This window comes from Candoia aspera, chromosome 2 (assembly GCF_035149785.1).
Source record: "Candoia aspera isolate rCanAsp1 chromosome 2, rCanAsp1.hap2, whole genome shotgun sequence".
Classification (NCBI taxonomy): Eukaryota; Metazoa; Chordata; class Lepidosauria; order Squamata; family Boidae; genus Candoia; species Candoia aspera.
The window spans coordinates 97160265-97182283 of NC_086154.1; the positions used below are offsets into that span (position 1 = coordinate 97160265).

Here is a 22019-nt window from a genome sequence, read left to right on the forward strand (position 1 = left end):
TTCAGATTCAGACAACTTCACATTAAAGAGATAAGTTTCATTCTTTATTTTTAGTTTAAGAACACTATTAATGCATATATACAGGCCTACACATGAAACAAATATAATGATTTTGTAACTTGTGGACTATATTTGAGCCTGAATGTGCAGGGGTTCCCTGAGGCCTGAAACATATTTCAAGGGTTCCTCCAGGGTCAAAAGGTTGAGAAAGGCTGTATTAAGCCATAAACCATGACATACAAAAAGCAGTATTTAAGCTCATACAATATGCTAAACAGGTGGCAAGCAGACCGTATTTTGGCTTAGTGTGATGTGTGAATCCAACCACTGAATCACACAAATGATCCATCTAGCTCAGTGTTATTTGTGTTCACACGACATACTTACCTATACTCATGTTTTATTCAGTTTTATGGATTTATATAATATGTTGCACCACAGATGAGCCATAACTTCATAGAACATACTAGGCTGAAATATAGTTGTCTAGTTTATGGTATGATGTATTGCATACACACAGTGACTGGCTGAGTTCTGAGGATGAAACTAGGACTTTTTCATGCAAAGCTTGTTCAGTTGCTAATCTGGTATTGATTAGCTCCAGCAAATCTCATGTTAGTCGTATACAATAAGTGACCCTGAAAATCTTTATATATTTACTTTGAATACTTATATTGAAGAGTATAACATAATTAATGTAAATATACATAGGAATCAAATGTTTTCATAAACATCTTCAAATATGAAGTATACATAATTATTACATTGTAAATTATACAGGGATATCAGGTCTGCTTCTATTTTGCCCCTAATATGTAAATTTCCAGGAAGGCCAGACATTGTCTATCTGAACCATCTTCTAGAAGACTGAAAAACCCTTTATCACTTGTGTTGTACCCAAATTCTGTGTTGCCACAATGAAAATAACTGGTCACAGAAATAACCACTTCTTTATTATTTATCACTTTAGGTTTAATACATGCTACCTGTCTCATTTTAGGTGATACATATTTTTACTTCATGTTGTTTATTCATTTAGTCGCTTCCGACTCTTCATGACTTCATGGACCAGCCCACGCCAGAGCTTCCTGTCGGTCATCAACACCCCCAGCTCCCCCAGGGACGAGTCTGTTACCTCTAGAATATCATCCATCCACCTTGCCCTTGGCCGGCCCCTCTTCCTTTTGCCCTCCACTCTCCCTAGCATCAGCATCTTCTCCAGGGTGTCCTGTCTTCTCATTATGTGGCCAAAGTATTTCAGTTTTGCCTTTAATATCATTCCCTCAAGTGAGCAGTCTGGCTTTATTTCCTGGAGGATGGACTGGTTTGATCTTCTTGCAGTCCAAGGCACTCTCAGAATTTTCCTCCAACACCACAGTTCAAAAGCATCTATCTTCCTTCTCTCAGCCTTCCTTATGGTCCAGCTCTCGCAGCCTTATGTTACTACGGGGAACACCATTGCTTTAACTATGTGGACTTTTGTTGTCAGTGTGATGTCTCTGCTCTTAACTATTTTATCAAGATTTGTCATTGCTCTTCTCCCAAGGATTAAGCGTCTTCTGATTTCCTGACTGCAGTCAGCATCTGCAGTAATCTTCGCATCTAGAAATACAAAGTCTTTCATTGCTTCTACATTTTCTCCCTCTCTTTGCCAGTTATCAATCAAGTTGGTTGCCATAATCTTGGTTTTTTTGAGGTTTAGCTGCAAGCCAGCTTTTGCACTTTTGTCATGAGTGCCGTTGAGCTGAAGTCATCAGCGCAATGGCACACATGACAATAGCAAGGAAACAGGGGAAGGGGCTCAAGATAAGTAGCCATCAACCCATAACGACTAACGGTCAAGAAACAATAGCTAAACGGATCACGGAACACACCCAAGCCATCAGCGCTAATACAACGGAGATCGCCCAGCTGAAAGCAATCACCGGAGGAATAGAGAAACCGATGATGGGCGATCCCGGAACGCCAGCGGGGCCTCGCAACCCCTCACCCACCGGCAGGGCAACGTATTGGACAAAGGGGGGTGACGTGACCGCGAGTGAGGGGGCGCTGACCGGCGCGGGGTATTTAAACCCCGCACCGGCGCGCTCCTGTCACTCTCAGCTTTTTTCCCGATGCTGTACCTACGCTACGAATAAACCAGAGCCTGTTCCACCGAGTCAGTGTCTGAGCATTATTCAGGGGTAGGCAGCGCATGACAACTTTCTTCTTTCACCTTCATCATAAGGCTCCTCAGTTCCTCTTCGCTTTCAGCCATCAAAGTGGTATCACCTGCATATCTGAGATTGTTAATGTTTCTTCCAGCGATTTTAACTCCAGCCTTGGATTCCTCAAGCCCAGCATGTCGCATGATGTGTTCTGCGTACAAGTTGAATAGGTAGGGTGAGAGTATACAGCCCTGCCGTACTCCTTTCCCAATCTTAAACCAGTCCGTTGTTCCATGGTCTGTTCTTACTGTTGCTACTTGGTCGTTATACAGATTCCTCAGGAGGCAGACAAGATGACTTGGTATCCCCATACCGCTAAGAACTTGCCACAATTTGTGATGGTCCACACAGTCAAAGGCTTTAGAATAGTCAATAAAACAGAAATAGATGTTTTTCTGAAACTCCCTGGCTTTTTCCATTATCCAGCGGATATTGGCAATTTGGTCTCTAGTTCCTCTGCCTTTTCTAAACCCAGCTTGTACATCTGGCAATTCTCGCTCCATGAATTGCTGAAGTCTACCTTGCAGGATCTTGAGCATTACCTTACTGGCATGAGAAATGAGTGCCACTGTTCGATAGTTTGAACATTCTTTAGTGTTTCCCTTTTTTGGTATGGGGATATAAGTTGATTTTTTCCAGTCTGATGGCCATTCTTGTGTTTTCCAAATTTGCTGGCATATAGCATGCATTACCTTGACAGCATCATCTTGCAAGATTTTGAACAGTTCAGCTGGGATGCCATCGTCTCCTGCTGCCTTGTTATTAGCAATGCTTCTTAAGGCCCATTCAACCTCACTCTTCAGGATGTCTGGCTCTAGCTCACTGACCACACCGTCAAAGCTATCCCCGATATTGTTATCCTTCCTATACAGGTCTTCTGTATATTCTTGCCACCTTTTCTTGATCTCTTCTTCTTCTGTTAGGTCCTTGCCATCTTTGTTTTTGATCATACCCATTTTTGCCTGGAATTTACCTCCGATGGTTCTAATTTTCTGGAAGAGGTCTCTTGTCCTTCCTATTCTATTGTCTTCTTCCACTTCCATGCATTACTTGTTTAAAAATAATTCCTTATCTTTTCTGGCTAACCTCTGGAATTTTGCATTTAATTGGGCATATCTCCCCCTATCGCTGTTGCCTTTTGCTTTCCTTCTTTCTTGGGCTACTTCTAGTGTCTCAGCAGACAGCCATTTTGCCTTCTTGGTTTTCTCTTTCTTTGGGATGTATTTTGTTGCCGCCTCCTGAACAATGTTGCAAACTTCTGTCCAGAGTTCTTCCAGGACCCTATCTACTAAGTCCAGTCCCTTAAATCGATTCTTCACCTCCACTGCATATTCCTTAGGGATATTAGTGAGCTCATATCTAGCTGACCTGTGGGTCTTCCCTAATCTCTTTAGTCTGATCCTAAATTGTGCAATAAGAAGTTCGTGATTGGAACTACAGTCAGCTCCAGGTCTTGTTTTTACCGACTGTATAGATGACCGCCACCTTTGGCTGCAAAGGATGTAGTCAATCTGTTTTTGGTGTTGTCCATTTGGGGAAGTCCATGTATAAAGCCGTCTCTTAGGTTGCTGGAAGAGAGTGTTTGTTATGCACATTGAGTTGTCTTGGCAAAATTCTATCAGCCTATGTCCTGCTTCGTTTTGTTCTCCCAGGCCATGCTTACCTGTAATTCCAGGTGTCATTTGACTGCCCACCTTAGCATTCCAGTCTCCCGTGATGAAAATAACATCTCTTTTAGGCGTGTTGTCCAGTAGGTGCTGCAGATCCTCATAGAACTGCTCTACTTCAGCTTCTTCAGCATCTGTGGTTGGGGCGTATATTTGGATCACTGTGATGTTAGATGGCTTGCCCTGAATTCGAATTGAGATCATTCTATTGTTTTTTGGATTGTATCCAAGCACTGCTTTAGCCACTTTACTATTAATTATGAAGGCTACTCCATTTCTTCTGTGGTCCTCTTGTCCACAGTAGTAGATCTGGTGGTCATTTGATGTGAAGTGGCCCATTCCAGTCCATTTCAGTTCACTGATGCCCAGAATGTCTATCTTTAGTTTTGACATCTCACCAATAACCACATCCAATTTGCCCTGGCTCATAGATCTTACATTCTAGGTTCCAATGGTGTGTTGATCCTTAGAACATCGGATTCGCCGTTCACCACCAGCACCGTTGGCCGCTAGCCGTCCTTTCGGCTTTGAGCTAGCTGCGTCATCACGTCTGGGGCTAGTTGAACTCATCCTCTGTTCCTCCCCAGTAGCATTTTGACCATCTTCCGACCTGGGAGTCTCATCTTCCGATGGTATACTGACATATCTCTGGTTGTACTGATCCATTTATTTTTATTTCATAGATAGTAATATTTTAGATCTACGCTTGCACAGGTAATTAACACACCATTATAGTAGTGTATGTTACATTTTTAATCGTTATTTTATCTTTGTTATGCTAGTATTTTATCTCATCTATTTCATTTTACATTGGTGTTGTATTTTTTCAAATTTGGTCACTGACCAAAGAAACAGTATTTCGAATTGAAACTATACATGTCTTCCTTGGGCTCATTGGCTTAACGATCGATCCATCCCCCAAATTGAAATGAGAACAACCTTTTGACAATCATAGAGATATTTTCCAAATAATCAGCATTCTTGAAGAACATATAGGTCAGGAAACCTCTTCATTCTTACTACTTTCCTATCTTTTGCTGCAAGAATTGGCAGTGATGCTGCATTGAACTCTTTCAAACTAATCCCACATAGGTTTACTCAGAAGTTAAGCGTAAATAAAGCTGAATGTTATACACATTCACTTGGGGAGAAGTGATACTGAAAGCAGAGGACTTTGTTTTTGAATCGACATGTATAGGAAATCCCAGTACATGAACTTTCTGAAAATGAATTAAGAATCAATTTTATTCTCTGCAATGAAGAATCACGCACAACGTCTCCAATGTACTTGAATCTTAATCTTACTGCTGTTTGTCGCCGTTTACTGCAGTTGTTTGTAGGCATAAAACAACAAGCTGCGGTGGGCGTTCAGATCCGATTCGAGGAGGCCTTTTGGAACGGACCAGCGACTTTGGAGAACGCTGGATTTTCCTACCTGCTACATCAGGAAAAACTGGTCTTTTCTTCCCTTTTTTGACTCTCTAGGCGACCCGTCCGCTGCCACGGTTCTATTGGCTGGCAGGACATCAGCTGATCCTTTCCCCATCACTTTCAATATGGAGCTGACGGTGTAGTGTGGGCTGAGAAACGTGGAAATTAGTTCTGGTTGTGCTGTGCTTAGGGGAGCTTACATCGTGGGACTTCCTTTAATCCCCCCCCCGATTCCTTGGGAGAGATATTACAATTCAGCTCCATATCCTTTGCCTGAGGCGTGGCCTGATCTAGACAACAGCAAAAACAGAAACTTTGCTCGAGGTCGATGTTACCTCCCTCAGAGGACCCAGGTTTCAGCCCTCAAACCGCCTCATTCCCGCATGTCCGCAGTTGCATGCAAAGACTTGTAGGATCGTAATGGTAGTCTACAATTAACTGAAAATTACAGATTGGCTGTACAGTAAGTGTAAAATTAAATTTTAAAGTATAGAGTTAAAATTATTTTGCTTCTCTTATTTGGTATGCTAGTCCTGTTACAGTTAAGAAGATTCCTGATGTTCATATAAATTTTAATGTTTCTCAAAAGTGGCTCTTAAATGCGCAGGCCACATCTCTGAGATGGGGCTTATGTGCTTCTGGTAATTTTCTGTTGGTCATTACTGTTTCTCATACCAAGTACCTATAATATTTTCTAAACTGTAATTGAGAAATAGTTTTGAGGCACAAACAAAATATGTGTTCTTATTTTGTACGTAAATCACAAAATTCAGTAAGAAGTTTGCCACTGTACACTCATTTTCTCCCTTCCCACTCCCACCCCCACCCCCCAAAATCTCTACTGCAGAGATTTTCAAGCTTGTTCAGGCCATGGAACCTGTTAGTTAAAAAAAAAAAAATGGAACCTTAATCAAGAGGCAAAGTAATGAGTTGTCATGAGCCCAAAATGACAACTGGCTTCTGTATGTCAGCTTCTGTATGTCAGCTGATAAGCCCCAATATTTCTGTTGTAACTTAGAAAAATTGCTATGTATGCCCCTGCTGAGTGAACTTTTTTTTTTTTTTTTGCCTTTAGTCTCTCACAGAATCCTAGGGTTCCATGGAACAGTTGGAAAAAACTTGCTCTACCTGACATGTCTGTGTAAGAGCCTTACATGAGGCACAGAACCATAGATTAGCCATTTTAGCCTATATGTTGCAGGGGTCTAAACTGTAAAATTAGTTTATGGTTCAATGTATCATGCCAATCCAGAAAACTGGATTGATTAAACTGTTAAAACATGGTTAAGTTCATTAGGATAAGTGTTATGTGAGTCTGAGATACTCTGTCCTTGAAAGGTGAGTCTAAATACAGAGCAGGAGTACTGATTAATAAATGTTTGGAAATTCAAGGCACATGCAATATAAATAGTATTTTTCTTTTCAGAAAATAGTTGGAAGAAATAAATGTCCCTGAGGATTTGGTTGAGGCTTGCATTGTCTCTGTATAGAAATGAAGCAACTCTAACTGCAATTTCAGTCAGAAATTATTCTTTTAACAAAGGCATGGAGGGTAATCAGAACCAAGACATGGAAACAGAAAGCTGTAATCTGGAGCAAAACATGGCTCAGTCACCTACAGTGGGCACAAGTGGAGGCAGTGAGTCAACAGAAAATGGTGGAAAAATAATAACAGAAGGAAAGGCAAAAGTGGTTTTCCCAAATGCTAATGAAGTATTCTACAACCCTGTCCAGGAGTTCAACAGAGACCTTACGTAAGTAGGGAGTGGGGTGACTTTACAAGCTGTTTTGTTGGATTTTTCAGAAGTTGGAATGAATGAAGAGGTTATTCCTTTGGTTTGGGGGAGAAAGAGGATATAGCTGGAGTAGCAAGTTGGAATTCTTGAATTAAAGTAATATTTGGAGTTAGCTTTACAACTGAAAATATTTTCTGTACCTGAGAAGGAAGAGATATTCTCCTATGATAAGCTTCAAAGGATGTATTTCTTTGGGTTCTATCTTCCTTGTCTTGAGATAACTTTCATTAGCAAAGGGATTCTGTCTATATCCTTTCACTTTCTAAAGGCCTTTGGGGAGAAACTGCTACTTATTCCCACAAGAATATCTCCTCTAGCTTTTCCCCACCTCAAGATCTTTTTTGTAAAGGTGATTTAGTGCCCCATTTCATGGAATGATCAGGCTGCAGGGTTCCTTGGTGTTCATTTTTTTTCCTTTGTATTCCTTTTTTGAAGGTCAGGCCCCAATAGCTATCAAATAGTAGATAAGTGTTTGCTTAGGTATTGTCATAGTGCATAGATTTAGCAAGTCCCAAATATGATTTTGTCTTTTTTTTTCACTTTTCAATTTAGTACACTAATTTTTGTTAATATGACTGAGTCTCTAATCATAGAAAACCATTATTAACGTAAGAGGAACAGTCTGAGAAAATGTTCATTTAGTAAGCATCTTTTCAAATGAATAATTTATTGCATTTGTAGAACTTTAATGTGAGCAATGCACTGAGGGGATTCAAAGTCAGTTCTTCTAGATTAGAGACTAAGAGCCTTGGACTGATGTGCTGAGCAAATGATGATTTCAGCAAAACCTTATTTGTATGACATTGCTATCTATCTATAGAGTTCATTTTCAGTGTAGAAAAATGTAAGTGTAAAATTGGAAGATGGAACAATCAATCGTTTTTTTTTAATTACTACATTGCTTATGGGATATTTTGGTTCATTGAAGAAGCAGTTTCATAAGTATTTAGTTGTTACATTTAGGCAAATGGATATTTCATGCTGTATAACAAGGAAAAAGTGTGCTCTTATATTAGTAGAGATAAGCAAACAATAGACCAGAAATCAATTTCTGGACTACATAGCACTTGATGCTTAAGTGCATTCTACAAAAATTCCTGGGATTTGATCTGATTTAGCAATTATTATATGCAACTTATGTATTTCAAGGTACTTAATACAGAATAAATATGTATTCAGCTATAAAAAGATCTGCCTCTCTGCACTCTTGCTTTTAAAAGCTATTGGTGTAGCATAATAATACTAATACTAATATATTAAAATGATATGCCACCCAACTCCCAGCAATATGAAAACAGTAGTGGTAGGAGGGAAGAGGTATATACAGTTGAAGTTAACTTACTTTGAATCTAAAAAGTGATGTTGATTTGTCATTTTACTTGAAAGATTTTCTGAAATGATCGGTAGTTTTGGGAACTATCTAATGATCCTTTGTAAGACATTCTTGAAAGTACTGTATGCATGTAGATATTTAATCTTCCATATATTTTGGGCACATATTAAGGTTTGTAATATGTGCTCTTTTTCTCACATCTAGGTGTGCAGTCATTACAGAATTTGCTCGTCTGCAGCTCTCATCAAAAGGAATTAGTAGTGAGTGGCAATGCTTTCATCACTATTCCATCTAAGGTCCATCAGGTGAAAAACAGTGATATATAAGAAGCAAAATGTGGATATCTTCTTTTCTCTGATTAGTGTTTCTTAGTAATTCAGATGGTGGGATTTTTTTCTTGCCTGCCTGTAGAGAAAGAATGTGTGTATATTTTTAATAAAAAGCTTAATTAGGACTTAACAAGGCAGTATTTGATTTCTTCTCTCAGGGTTATTGGAAAAGGGAATTTTAGTGGCCATGTGAGCAGACCCACTTTTAATTTTCAGGAATTGTCCCTAGAATAACCATATAAAATGTTTTAATCTTCTGTAATTTGTTCTTGTTGCTTTTTAGCTAAGATCCTGCTTTATAGTGTAAAAAAGAAAGAGCAGCTGTAGTTTACTTGCATCATTGAAATTATGAGTAGCTTTTTTTTTTTTTACAGTGTAGCTCTCCATACCCCCACAAACATGTTGAAGAACGTTTGCAAGCTTTCAGTAGGGGCAAAATTAAACAGGAGAGGTAGCTTTGTAGTTACCTGTATAGTTGCTTACTCTTTGATCAGGAGAAACATCATTTAAAGGAGCTGAATATTGAATAATGGTTTAAATGATGTAATTGTATAAAAGATGTAGGGACTGAGCATTTGTTCAGGCAGGATACCAAGCATGGATTCATCTCTTCCATCTTTTTTGTCCAGTTGTAGTCCCTGGGGAAGAAAATGCCTCTAAAGTGATTGTTGATCTCTCTGAAAAGGGAAAAGATGACGACGTGGAACAACTGAGTGATAGAGATACTTCAGATAAGGAGGCTGCTACAGTTGCAGAAGTGGGTGAAGTATGCCAGGTACTGTATCTCTATGTCCACATTGGGGTTTTGAGGGTGGACTGGATGAATCAGCGCATTGGCATTACCAGCTTGTTGTTGCCCAGATATATTTGGCTTAAAGTTTCTATCATTTGCAGCCATCATGATCTTTAGCTGTTCTTGGTGGAAGCTTGCTCCTTCCTTCCTTCCTTCCTTCCTTCCTTCCTTCCTTCCTTCCTTCCTTCCTTCCTTCCTTCCTTCCTTCCTTCCTTCTTTCCTTCCTTCCTTCCTTCCTTCCTTCCTTCCTTCCTTCCTTCCTTCCTTCCTTCCTTCCTTCCTTCCTTCCTTCCTTCCTTCCTTCCTTCCTTCCTTCTCCACCCTCCCACAATCCAGAGACTCTCAGCAGCTTACATAAAGAATATGTAACTGCCTGGACTAGTCCCTGAAGTTTTCTTGGCAAGATTTTTTGGAAGTATAGCTCAAAAAGAGAGTACTGTAAGCTGTTTGTGTAGCATGCTCACGGCTCCCAGTTCCAGGCTGCTGGCTCAGTTGCATTGCTTTCAGTGTGTAGAAGAGCAAATAGCTTGCCATCTTGCAACCCCTTTCTCTCTAATTTCTCTGCTCTGCAAGGGGAGAAAAAAAGAAAAAACCACAGGTCAGGCACAGGACAACGTGTAATGACTAATGGCGATCACGTGACTGAGGGACGCTCTGAAGGTTGTAAATTGGCCATAAAGTTATTTTTTCAGCACCGTCAATTTCTGAATGAGTGGTCAATAAGCAAGGACTACCTGTTTTATATATTCAAGATATATAGGACTAGTTGTCTTTTCCATGTAGGGAGATTAGGGTGGCATGCAGCTTTCTCTTACATAGAACACAACATAAATATAATAAAATTAAAGGTATTTATAAAAATATCTAATCCTCCCAAACCTCATACACTCCACCACAAAATCATTAGCACATTTGAGGAGATTATCATTAAACTCTCATATGATTTAGTGAGCTCATGATTATATGACCATTTTCAGCTTTAAAAAAAAAATTAATTTGGCTTCAGGGTACCATTAGAGGATTTTGCAGATGTCACCTTGTTGAACCTCTCTCTACACAGTGCTGACTATCTTGCTTCACATTCTAAGCTCTGTGTTTATTGTATTTGTGCCCCATATCTCAGTACTACCACAATTAATATATACATTTTAATATATAAAAATAGAAACAGTACAGTTTAATTCATATCAGTATAATTCATGGCAGATGAGGTAACAATTTAAAACATGATGGAAGAGATGGGATGAGATGCCGTTTTCCTGAATTCTGGGAGAATGGTGGCTTACCACATCTCCTTGGTAGGTGCCTCTGATAGCCTGAGAACCACTCAAGAGAAGGCCTTTTCCTTCTGTCAAATAGATGGTTGGCTGGGCTCTTTAGAGTGGCTGCTTGAGGCAGTGGCATATCTCTGTGTGTCTACTGAGTGATACATACAAGTCCTGTCTCTATCGGAGGCCTTCTTCACTGTCGTGGCATATCATTGCAGTATGTGTCATATAAACACGAAATAACCCACTCCTTACAGCTTCTGGGATATGACTGATCACCCTCAGTTGGTCTTTAACAATTCTTTTCCAGGAAAGAATCTAGGACTTTGGAATAGTTGCTCATTTGAGCACAAGTTGAAGCATTCAAAAGGATCTGCTTCAAGATATGATACAAACTTTTGTATTGATTTGAGCATGGATAGTCATCCAGCACCATGAAGCACATAGAAAAGACCCATTCTGATCATTTATATTTATTTATTTATTTATTTATCAAATTTGTCACCGCCCATCTCCTCTGAACGGAGGGACTCTGGGCGGTTTACAGCATAAACCATCATTGGTGGTTGATACTCCTGAAACCGTCAGGGCCAGGCTGGAGGCTGAGGCAGGGGTGATCCACATAGTTTCAAGTCAGATATTGAGCTTTTCAAAGCATAGTTCCAAGATGTCTTTCAGTTTTTCTTGTTTTAACTTCTCTTCTGCCTTTTACAGGAAGGACTCCAAGTGCTGGAGGCCCTGGCTGCCTCAGGACTGCGTTCTATCCGGTTTGCCAAGGAAGTGCCTGGCATTCGCAGCGTGGTGGCTAATGATAATTCTTCTAAGGCTGTTGAGTTCATCACCCAAAACATTAAGCTCAATGGTGTGGAACACCTGGTGACCCCGAGCTTGTCAGATGCTCGGTTAGTAGACTTCTTCTATACAAGATGGGGATGCCAATTACTTATTCTTTTGATTCCCTTGGCCATTTAACATCTTGAGACCTAGCAGATAAACTCTAGCTTTGCAAAAGAAATAGAATTGTTGTTTCTAATAGTAATAGTGGAAGTGTCTTAAAAGAAGGAAAGGCAGATTAGGTTTCATGCAAACTCACTTGGGCACTTCGTAATGGTTGACTGACTTCTGTTCTTCTTTGTTAGGGAATAGCAAGCAAATTTATTTCAGTAAACCTAGGGGAATGATAATATTAACTGTTATTAGTTTATATCTTGAGCTAATTCTGACTGAAAAAAACTGTTTACAAAAACCTGATTGTTTGTGGTATTCAGAATAGTTTGTACTGTCCTGTTGTTTTGGTATGATCAGATACCTGTTCTGTTGTACAAAATGAGGTGGAGAGAATTAATAGGTCTGAATACTGTTTAGCCCTTAATGCTTTTCTGTACAGCCATAGTTGAAGCACTCCACCCAGAGTCCCCCTTCTGGGGGAAGATGGGTGGTAATAGAAATGTGAAAAATAAAATAAAATACGTTGTGTCGTTAAGTTAGTTTCTGAACAGCTAACCGATGACAACAAACCTCATGATAATAAATGAGGAAGCCAGTGTTTATCTGCACACACTGTGAACCCTGGCTCCAAAAGGGCAGGTCAGGTATGCGCTACTCTTAAAATCAGAAAGGTTGTCATGACTTGGTGCAGAACTGCCACTTGTGTAGGTACAGGAAGTACAGCTGAATCAGCGGTGCATAGAGACAACTTGTGGGTCCTGTAGTTCAGCTGCGTTTCTAATTGTCCCATTCTTCAGTTCTGTCACCAGCACACACTGTCTATGTACTGCTGAAAAAAAATAATACACAAAGGAGTTGATTTTCCAGAATTTCCATCTTTTTCTGTTCTTGTGCTAGTAACTAATGACTCTATAGGCTAAAATCAGCCTTCCTATATTAGGCAAATTATCCATATCCGCCCCTCTTCTTCCATGGAATTAGGCTGGAGAAACTCTTTGACTTGCATCTGATACACTTTTCATTGGTCTAATCTTTTGCTGGTGTGGATTCAAATTATGAGTGTGCCCCATGGTGGAAACAATCTGTACTTGAACAGCCAGCCTGCTAGGGAAGATAGGAGATCCTCCATTCTGGCAGTTTTCTACGTACAGCAAATGCTCTAGCATAGAGAAGGATTAACTGAGCTTCACCTTCAGCTGAAGCACACGTTTACTATCTCATAGAAGTTCCCGCTTCTTCCTTTCTAGCTGTGGAGTATAGCATTCCTGATTATGTATGTCTGTCTCTCTGTCCTGCGCAGGATGCTGTTGTATCGCAGAATGGCAGCTAAAGAGTTCTTCGATGTTATTGATCTGGACCCATATGGCAGCCCTTCTGGTTTCTTGGATGCTGTGGTGCAGAGCGTGAGTGATGGAGGTGAGTTGGTAGCTTCTTTCAGTTCTAGGTATGGCTACTGAGAGTGAAAAAGGGCTGCTTAGAATACTGGCTTTTTCAGAGAGTTTTGTTGATAAAGATTTCCTGCCTTTTTTTTAATGGCAAGCTGAAAGAACAGGCTCCCGTGGATTTAAAATTGGAACCCTTGTTTTCTAAAATGGGGTGTATCTGTACCTGCATCTTGACTCCTGATGGGTAGGCAATTGCAGTGATGTTCCAAAGGCTGCAAAGTGTTCAAGAATGAATGAGACATTAAATGGTGAAGGGAATAAAGTACGGGTAGCCAGTGCTCTATAGGTTGGGGTCAGTCCCCAGGCTTTTCATACTGGCAAATAATATGGCCGGCTGGCCAATATGTTCCTAAAGGTGTCTGAATACAACAGACTGTAAGGTAACCTGGCTAATCTCATTTGTGCTCCCTCTGGACACTTCCATGCCTCATAAAGCAGGAACAGCAGTCCTTTTTTGGAGAGAAGGCAGTAGAAATGCACTGGCTTTGCTGTGGGCAGGTCTAGAGTGAAACCTTTGGCACAGTCACTGACTCTTCTGGTCTGTTACCCCTGAGCTCCTTAGGTATGTGTGGGAGAAGGGTTGGTTTGCATTTTTGTACAATTTGCCTTCATTTGAAGGATGCTCTTACAGGTCTGCTGTGTGTCACATGCACTGACATGGCTGTATTGGCTGGGAAATTGGGGGAAACCTGTTACAGCAAGTATGGAGGCGTGTCTGTCGGCACCACCTGCTGCCATGAGATGGTGAGTAGGAGGGAGGGCCAGGCAATGAGATGTCCAAGCTTATATTTCATCACCATGTTTTTCTTCCTGTTCTGCTCAAAAGGAAATTGATATTTCCTGAAACGGTTGTTCTGCAAGCACAGATGGTAGTAACTAGTGGTGCCTTATAAGTACTACAGTACTGGTATTCCCAGCTTACCTGTTCTCTATTGTACTCAGATGCCCTGTTAAATAGTTATATCAAATGTAATGGAAACATCACATGCTGTGAGTAATTCACAAAGGTCCTATATACCCTCTGAAAACATGGCCGTATCATGCTGGTGCCAAAGGCAAATAGAGCCCTTGCTGTACTGCCCTTTTTCTTGCAGGCCCTGCGAATTATCCTGCACAGCCTGGATCTCCGTGCCAACTGCTACCACCGCTATATTGTTCCACTGTTATCTGTCAGTGTTGACTTTTACATTCGTGTGTTTGTCCGAGTCTTCAGTGGACCATCCAAGGTCAAAGCTTCTGCTAGGTGAGCACCTGTTCCAGGTGGTGTTTCACTTTTTCTTCTGTGCTTCCCCCATGGAGGAAAAGAATCCAGATCTCCTGCCTGCTTTCCAATTGCTCCCAATTGGTTACATTAAGGAGGAGGATGTCCACGGTAGCCAGCATGGCATAAGGCTGATGCCTGGGCATTTCCTTCTTTGCCCTTTCTTTGCCACCTAGCAGCTCTTCCTTTCTTTCTCTTGGCAGCAAACAGGCCTTGGTTTATAACTGTGTGGGCTGTGGATCATTTCACATCCAGAGGCTTGGCAAGATGATTAGCGACGGAAAAAAGTAAGAGTTCTTTGTAGCTCTGACAGCGTAGTGGTGGTTCCCTTTATCCTGCTGTCTAAATCATTTTGGTGGATAAGCATTTTTCCTGCTAGATGTTCTCTCCTGCACTGATCATAGCATAAAACTAATTTCCTGTTTTGATGAGTCTTGCTTTCTTAGAGCTGCTGGTTGCTTCCCACCTTCTCTGAGTTTCCCCCCCTCCCCTTTGAATTTTAAAATAAAAAAAGTATTTATCTGCAGACATCTATCTGAAGCTCATGAATTGGGAGAGGAAATGGGAAAATGTTTCTACACAGAAAGGAGGTATCTGTTTATTGGGAGTCATAAGCCCAAACACTATTAAGTACTTTATTTATCCAAGAGGAAGATCTCAGATTTAAGATAATCCCCCAAAACAAAAAAGGTAGACAGAAGATTACATAGATAAAAGATTCTTATTGGAAAATATGGCCTCTCATTTACTGCCTCTCAGCAGTTCTACTCTTTCTAGAGTAGTACTGCTGCCTACTCTTTCCCCAGTAGAAACCTTGCTGCTGAGGATTCGAAGGCTTAACCCTGAGCAGGTGTTGAACGTCTGTTTCTGATGCTAAATCTGTATTGTGCTGGTGAGAGACGTGGGCCACTGGTATTCAGTCTCTTGGACTTTTAGACAGTATATGCTTGTAACATAAATAAAGGCTGTTGCCTGGAATAAGTTGATAAACAGGGAGGAAGCAAAACCCACCCGTTGTTTTGATCTGGTTTAATGGCTTCTCTTTTGTGTAACCTCACAGCTTCAACTATAAGGCTGCTTGTGGCCCCCCTGTGGGACCATCCTGTGAACATTGCCACCAGCACCACCAGGTGATCTGGGAGAATACAGTATGTGCCTTATGGTTTACATGTTCTTGGAGAAGTGATTTTCCCAAGCTGATTTTTCCTCCTCCTCCTTGTCCTGTAGCTGGCTGGCCCCATGTGGGCAGCACCACTCCATGATTTGGGTTTTGTCCAGCGAGTCTTGTCAGCAGTTGAGAGCAACCCAGGACGCTTTCAGACAAATCAACGGATTCAGGGCATCCTGAGTATGGTGATGGAGGTGAGGATGATGACCGTTGGCAGAGTAGATAGGATGATTCTCCTTTCAGATCACCCCCCGAAGCAAAAATGTGTCATCAAGTAGTAAAGTAGCAGAGAGCTAGCCAGCAGACCACCAAGTTTTGCAGGTAACATTGCTCTGCTCAACTTAAGACAGCCTTCCCAAACTTGGTGCCCTCCAGATTGCAGCTCTAAACTCCAGCCAATATGAGTAAAACTGGGAGGTGGAATCCCAGTGTAGTGGGATTGCTGACCATGTTGAGGAAGGCTGACCTAAGAGATATAAGCTAAATAATATACACAGCGTCCTATTGGAATTGTTTGTACAACTTGAGAATAGCGAAGTGGGGTAGGAGACTGTATTATTGCAAGACACCAATGTTCAAGCCATGTTCTGGGTCCCCTGCAAGGTTATTGGCATCTTTCTAATGAGATAATTGTAATAGTGAATAAGCTTACTTAAAAGGGAACTTGTTCTAGCAAGCCTGGAAAGTGCTTACTGAATGGAACATTTGCTGAAAGCAGAACATGACTAAAACATGGTTACAATAGCAGATATGTCTCTTCTAGAATAACTTTCCTATGTAATTAGAATCTGCTTTCCTCTGCATGTAGGAACTCAGTGATGTCCCTCTCTATTATACCCTTGATAAACTCAGTAAAACCATCCATTCTAACAGTCCTTCTCTACTGCAGTTCAGGTAAGACAAACTTACTAATTTGCACCAAGAACTGGTATTTAACCTAAAAAGGAGTATCTTGAGATATCCTGTGTATGTGGTGATAGACAGGATTTCCTCACAGTTGCTGGAAAAGCCAGGATTTGAATGCCATTCTGAATCCATATTGAGATATCTATTTTTTTTTCCTGGCAATCCTACCAATAGTGATTAATCACGAGTCCTGCTAAATGACTCAGTGTTTCTTAGCAAGTTAACTGGTCTTGTGAATCTCTCAATCTTTGTTCAAACACAAGTGGAATAGTCATCATGTGGAGATGGCCTCATTGTCTGACACAACATGCCGTTCAAAAGATTCCTCCTCTAGGGCTGTGGTTGACTCAAGTCTAAATTTTGCCTAATTTGGAAACACAGCTGCTGGGGTCTCATAGCATGAAATGGCATGTAATTTTAAGGATATGCAAAGAGTACATTTCATAGGGTACTTGGGAAGAAGTTGTAAGTTCTAGTGTTATGGCAGAAACAAACTAGTTTTTAAATTTATAGTATAGAAAAAAAAATCTAGATTTGACCAAATTGGAGTCTCATGTTCGTATGATTGTACAGTACCCATTTTTCTGCATTCTGACAAACAGAATGCTGACTTGTCTCCATTGTTGCTGGGGCTTCTGCTAATCTTTCTCCCTAGGGAAGCTAGGGAATATTTTAGTGTAAGTCTTCTCTGGATTCTTCTTCAGATCAGCTCTTCTTCACGCTGGCTACCAAGTGTCACTCTCTCATGCCTGCAAGAATGCCATCAAGACAGATGCTCCATCATCTGTGCTTTGGGACATCATGCGCTGCTGGGTGAGCATGGTCTTACTTTCTCATAAGGGAGCTTCTTTTTCTGGCTTTCCAAAAGTATCAGCATTATTAACCACTGTGGAGCCCTCCCAGTTTTGAGGCTGTTCTGGGCATCAAGGTTCTCACTGAAGTGATTTCTGGTTTCTCCACTCGTTTTTAGGGAAAACCAATCACCTTAAACTGCTTTCTTTCTGCGTGTATGTCCTGTGCTTTTTTGTTCAAGCTTTAATGAAGATTCAGTGCAATGCAGCCCTAAAAGATTTGTAAAGAAACGATTCTGAGCCATCCCTTCTCCTACAGCTGGTTGCTTTTGTTCTTGTCTGCTCTCTTTCCCTTAGGCCCTTTTTTAGATTAAATTGCTGTTCCTTCTCTTCCTTCTGCCCATCCCTACCTATAGGAGCAGCTCAACCCTGTGAAACGCGAGCGCCTTTCGGAGAGCAGCCCAGCTGCTCACATCCTTTCCGTGGAACCCAAGTAGGTGATGGTCACACGGTAGGACTGGGCTCGAGCAAATGTGGATTTTGAGCTGAGAAACAAATTGCTTTAGGTGCAGGATATTACAGACTTGGATGCTCTGAAGGCAGAAATTTAAAGTTTCTGAAGGCAAAAGGGAAACAAAAAACAGAGTAGGGAGGATGGCAATAGAGGCTTGGAGAATATGCATCTCCCAACTGTGTTTTATTTTGAAGCTGTTTCTTTGCAAGAGAAGATCGTAAGATCCTTCCTCTCTTACCACTGGCAGAGCCTACTAAAAGGTTCTTACGGGTTAGATGTCTGTCACAACTTTTAATCTTCCCCTTATTCTGACTTTCTATAAATTGTACAGGCTGCAAGCGTCCTTCACTGTCCGAGCAGATGCTAATCCTAAATCGCGAAAGCAGAGACTCAAACGGTTCCAGATGAATCCTGAGCCCTTCTGGGGGCCCAAAGCAAGAGCAAAAGCAGGGTAAGAGTTAAAGGGAATCATGGGGTGCTAGGAGGAAACCAGAATCCTCAGATATAAAACTCTTCCGGGATTACAAATCTGTGGTATTTGAAGGAAACAAGAGCTCTGTTCCTTCATTGTAAAATGTATTGTTTGGGCTGAGAATTAGAGTGTTTTTAATAGAATTTTTGTCTTTGGAAGATTGCAGAGGGGAAGGGCATGGTTAGCATCTTCCTCTGCACCCTGATGTCCTTTTCTTCCCAGAAAATAAAAAAGCTTACACACATAGCACAGCTACAGCTCAGGCCCTTGGCCAATTTTGCTGTTACTTCTCTTGGCTGGGTGCAGCCTAGTCATAGAAGGAATGTAGACCAGCCCTCTCAGCTGTAGAAGCAGGTGGGCTTCTTCCCACTCATACCTCAACATTGTTACAGGGTTGGCCACAGCTGTCCATTATGAGCCTTTGTGGTGCCACATCAAAACCAAAGGGCAGCTGCCCTGGTTCATGCCTAATTATTTTTCTGGGTCAGGGGTGGGATTTCCTCTTGTCTGCAGGAAAAGAGGAAGTTACACCAAAACAAGAGGAAAGTGTGTGCAGAGGGCAGTGATGGTACTCACCTAAAAAACTTCCCATGCAAAAGGTTCCGGCAGGTAAGTAGCCAGAGTAACTGCGCATGGTAAGAAACTATTTAAACGCCTGTGAAAGAAAGCGGGCAGCAGATACTTGGATTGAGTGTATTGTGACAGCACAGGTCCAGGAAGAAATGTGCTTGGAGTGTGATAGAGAAGGATCATGGCACATTGCTCCACTTGGTTCCATAACATTTGATCTCTCTTCTATGGATTGGATCACGGGTTGATACAGTCATGGCACAGATGGAGACACTTGGATCTAAAGGAAATGGGGAGGTGATTACCTCTTACTAGAGCAGCTGTTCAGGTGACTGCACTAATCTAGATCCAGTGCAGGGTCTAAGCTTCCTGGGAAATGGAAAAAAAATGGATTAAGGGCTCCCTTCTCTGTACAGGGGGTCTGTTATGATGTGGGAACATGCAGTTTGCCTCCTAGAAACAGAGAAAACAGTCACAAAGTGATGTGCGGTTTTGTTTTTTTTAGCTGCAGATAAATAAAGAGTCTAATGAGCAAGAAGTATCTGCTCTAGCTTAAGAATGGCAGCCAGAAACAATAATCCCTCATGCCTAGCCACACTCCACTTTAACCAATGTTACAATTGACAAAGAATTCCAATTAAGTATCAGGACATCCTCTGAAAAGTAGATTCAGCAGCTCTCAATTTTAACATGCTCCACCAAGCCAGAGTGCTGCTTGCTTGATATTTTACCAAACTGCTCTGCTTTGGCAGACCTAGGGCATGGCATCAGCAAAACTTCGAGTCCTTATGGATGCATTGTAAGACTATACAGACTATAGGCACACTGTGAAAATCTTGAAGACATCCTACGTTTGACTTATATATGGAAATACTAATGACAAGGGATGGTGAAGACAGCATATGTAGAAAGTCCATTCCCCAGAGCTGCTGGGTGCTTTATCCAAGCAGTTTGTTTTTGTTAGCAATCAGTAACCTGTACGAATAACATAGGCTGGACTGGGTGCAAGGATATATATGTCTTGTTTAAGTTGTCCCAATGAATACCATTTTCCTTCCCAGGGCGACTGTTCATTAGGTGACAAATGCTGCTACTCCCATGAGACACAGAAAGAGTGAAGCACCACAACAGCAATGCGACAAAAGAGTCCTGAGTGCCTGGTGTGATTTTATTTTTGCATTTATAGGCAATCTTTATATTTCAATGACTGTCAAGATGTGCATGCCAATTAAATACTACTATTATATTTTTATGATGTTTGGTTTGTGACTAGTAGTGATGATGGCATATTTTTGTTTCATTAGCATTTTTGTAGGCGTGGGATAGCCATATCTAGGAACCAGTTCAGCTTCTAGTAGAATAGCAGGAAAGAAATTTACATGTGGCCCTCTTTCTACTTTTGGTTGGTTGTTTAAATCTTCCCTGTCATCCAAGATAAAGCACCATGCAGAAAGTCCCAGGGTGGGACTAAAGGGCCGAGACACTTTTCTGTGAAACATTTATTGCTATTGGTAGGCAAGATGGGCAATGCTGGGTTAGACAGAGCAATGATATGACTTGGCATAAGGCAGCTTCCTATGATTGGCAGAAGTATTAAGTTTCAGACTCAGTGGTATTCTACCACCATATGTAGGTAAAGGTAAAGGTTTCCCTTGACGTAAAGTCCAGTCGAATCCGACTCTAGGGGGCGGTGCTCATCTCCGTTTCTAAGCCTTGGAGCCGGCGTTGTCATAGACACTTCCGGGTCATGTGGCCAGCATGACTCACGGAACGCCGTTACCTTCCCGCCGAAGCCGTACCTATTGATCTACTCACATTTGCATGTTTTCGAACTGCTAGGTGAGCAGGAGCTGGGACGAGCAACGGGAGCTCACCCCGCCGCGCGGTTTCGAACCGCCGACCTTCCGATCGGCAGCTCAGCGGTTTAACCCGCAGCGCCACCGCGTCCCTACACCACCATATGTAGTTCTGGTCAAAAACTCAGGGTAAAAGTCCCCCAGTTAGCCCACCCCCTAAAGGTGCAATCTAGAATGGGAGTTGCTTATCTGCACACATTCATTGCTCTTTTCAAGCTGACAGTATTCCTCCTCCCAATAACACTAGAATGAAGTAGCCAGTTATCTAGAAAAAGCACTTCCAAAATGCCATTTTTAAGGTTGTATTCAGCCATCTTTGCCTGTCTCTGTTCTCCAAATCAATTCATCACTAGTAGGTTTTCAGTTTTCAATTGTCCACTTGTGCCTTTTTTTCTGAAAATTGGTGCAAGTACTTTAATGCAAGTCTCAGCTTAATACCGAGATCTTACGGATGTGAACAAAAGTTGAATAAGATATTATAGAACAAACCTAAGTTAGTGATTTACAAAGCATAGGCTTATTTTCCAGACTATACAACTTATTCCACATTAGTCCTTGGATTTGCACTGTCTGAATTTTATTGTCCATGCTGGTGGAAACTGATAAGCTGGGTGAAATCCCAAGTTTAACTGCCTTTCTATCTTTTAACAGATTAAGAAAAAGTGAAACAATATGCAAAAGTTATATTTAAGAGGTTTATTAAAAAGATGATTGTACTTAAGATCGTCCAAATATTCCAGCACTTCCAAAACGCTCTGTAAGGACGGTAATTTTTTGTTTATTATGGATGTGCTTTGAGGACATGGAGGCAGGACCAGAATGGCCTTTTAACAACGATCCCTTTTTCATTTGCAAAAGAAAAAAAAAATCTGGGAAAATTTCTAAAGATAAGTCCTACTACCTATACCAGCAGGCATTAAGCAGCTTAAGGCATCCTCTGTCCACAGAACAAGATGATGCCTGGCTCAGAGGGGACCACTTCCTCCATCTTGCACAGGTTCCTGGGAGAAGGCTCCCATGTCCTGCTGTTCTTTGGGACAATACTTCTGCTTGGACCAACCACAGGTTGAACTCATATTTCTTGCCCAGGCTTGTCTCGGTACCTAATCTGCAGCAGGAAGGTTCGGATCTCCATAGGAAATAATTCAATGTGTGCTGGGTCTAGGCCAGTGCTTGATTGCTGTTCTGCTGCTACCCCTGCAGACAGAAGTTTGAGAATCAGTGATGACAGAATACCAGAGCAAGATTTGGAAGGAACAAGAAA

At 41.4% G+C, this 22019-nt stretch overlaps 2 protein-coding genes across 3 annotated transcripts in view; one reads left to right on the forward strand and one right to left on the reverse strand.

The window, feature by feature from the left end:
• The first annotated feature begins 6731 nt into the window (after positions 1–6731).
• TRMT1 (tRNA methyltransferase 1) lies at positions 6732–20149 on the forward strand. 2 transcript variants are annotated; one of them, XM_063292498.1, is made up of 16 exons: positions 6732–7059; positions 8639–8694; positions 9393–9538; positions 11539–11726; positions 13073–13188; positions 13849–13961; positions 14312–14460; positions 14682–14765; positions 15539–15608; positions 15706–15840; positions 16455–16540; positions 17257–17365; positions 17760–17836; positions 18189–18308; positions 18818–18938; positions 19961–20149. In XM_063292498.1, exons 1-16 carry the CDS (start codon positions 6752–6754, stop codon positions 20015–20017), a joined length of 1935 nt encoding a protein of 644 aa, XP_063148568.1. In that variant the 5' UTR covers positions 6732–6751; the 3' UTR covers positions 20018–20149. The 2 variants fall into 2 exon arrangements, with proteins under 2 accessions (XP_063148568.1, XP_063148569.1); XM_063292499.1 differs by lacking the exon at positions 14682–14765.
• Positions 20150–21436: 1287 nt separating this feature from the next.
• MAN2B1 (mannosidase alpha class 2B member 1) overlaps positions 21437–22019 on the reverse strand; it is a 28906-nt gene continuing 28323 nt past the window's right edge. The window contains exon 24 of the mRNA XM_063292493.1: positions 21437–21952. Within this exon, the coding sequence (XP_063148563.1) occupies positions 21828–21952 (125 nt within the window). The 3' untranslated portion in view covers positions 21437–21827. The remainder of the gene's footprint in view (positions 21953–22019) is intronic.

Excerpts from the sequence above, each read along its gene's own strand:
- TRMT1 (XM_063292498.1), top strand. The coding sequence starts at position 6,752 with ATGTCCCTGAGGATTTGGTTGAGGCTTGCATTGTCTCTGTATAGAAAT. Across the intron at positions 13,189-13,848 it reads GCAGAGCGTGAGTGATGGAG|GTCTGCTGTGTGTCACATGC; the intron begins GTGAGTTGGTAG and ends ATGCTCTTACAG. Across the intron at positions 13,962-14,311 it reads CCACCTGCTGCCATGAGATG|GCCCTGCGAATTATCCTGCA; the intron begins GTGAGTAGGAGG and ends TTTTTCTTGCAG.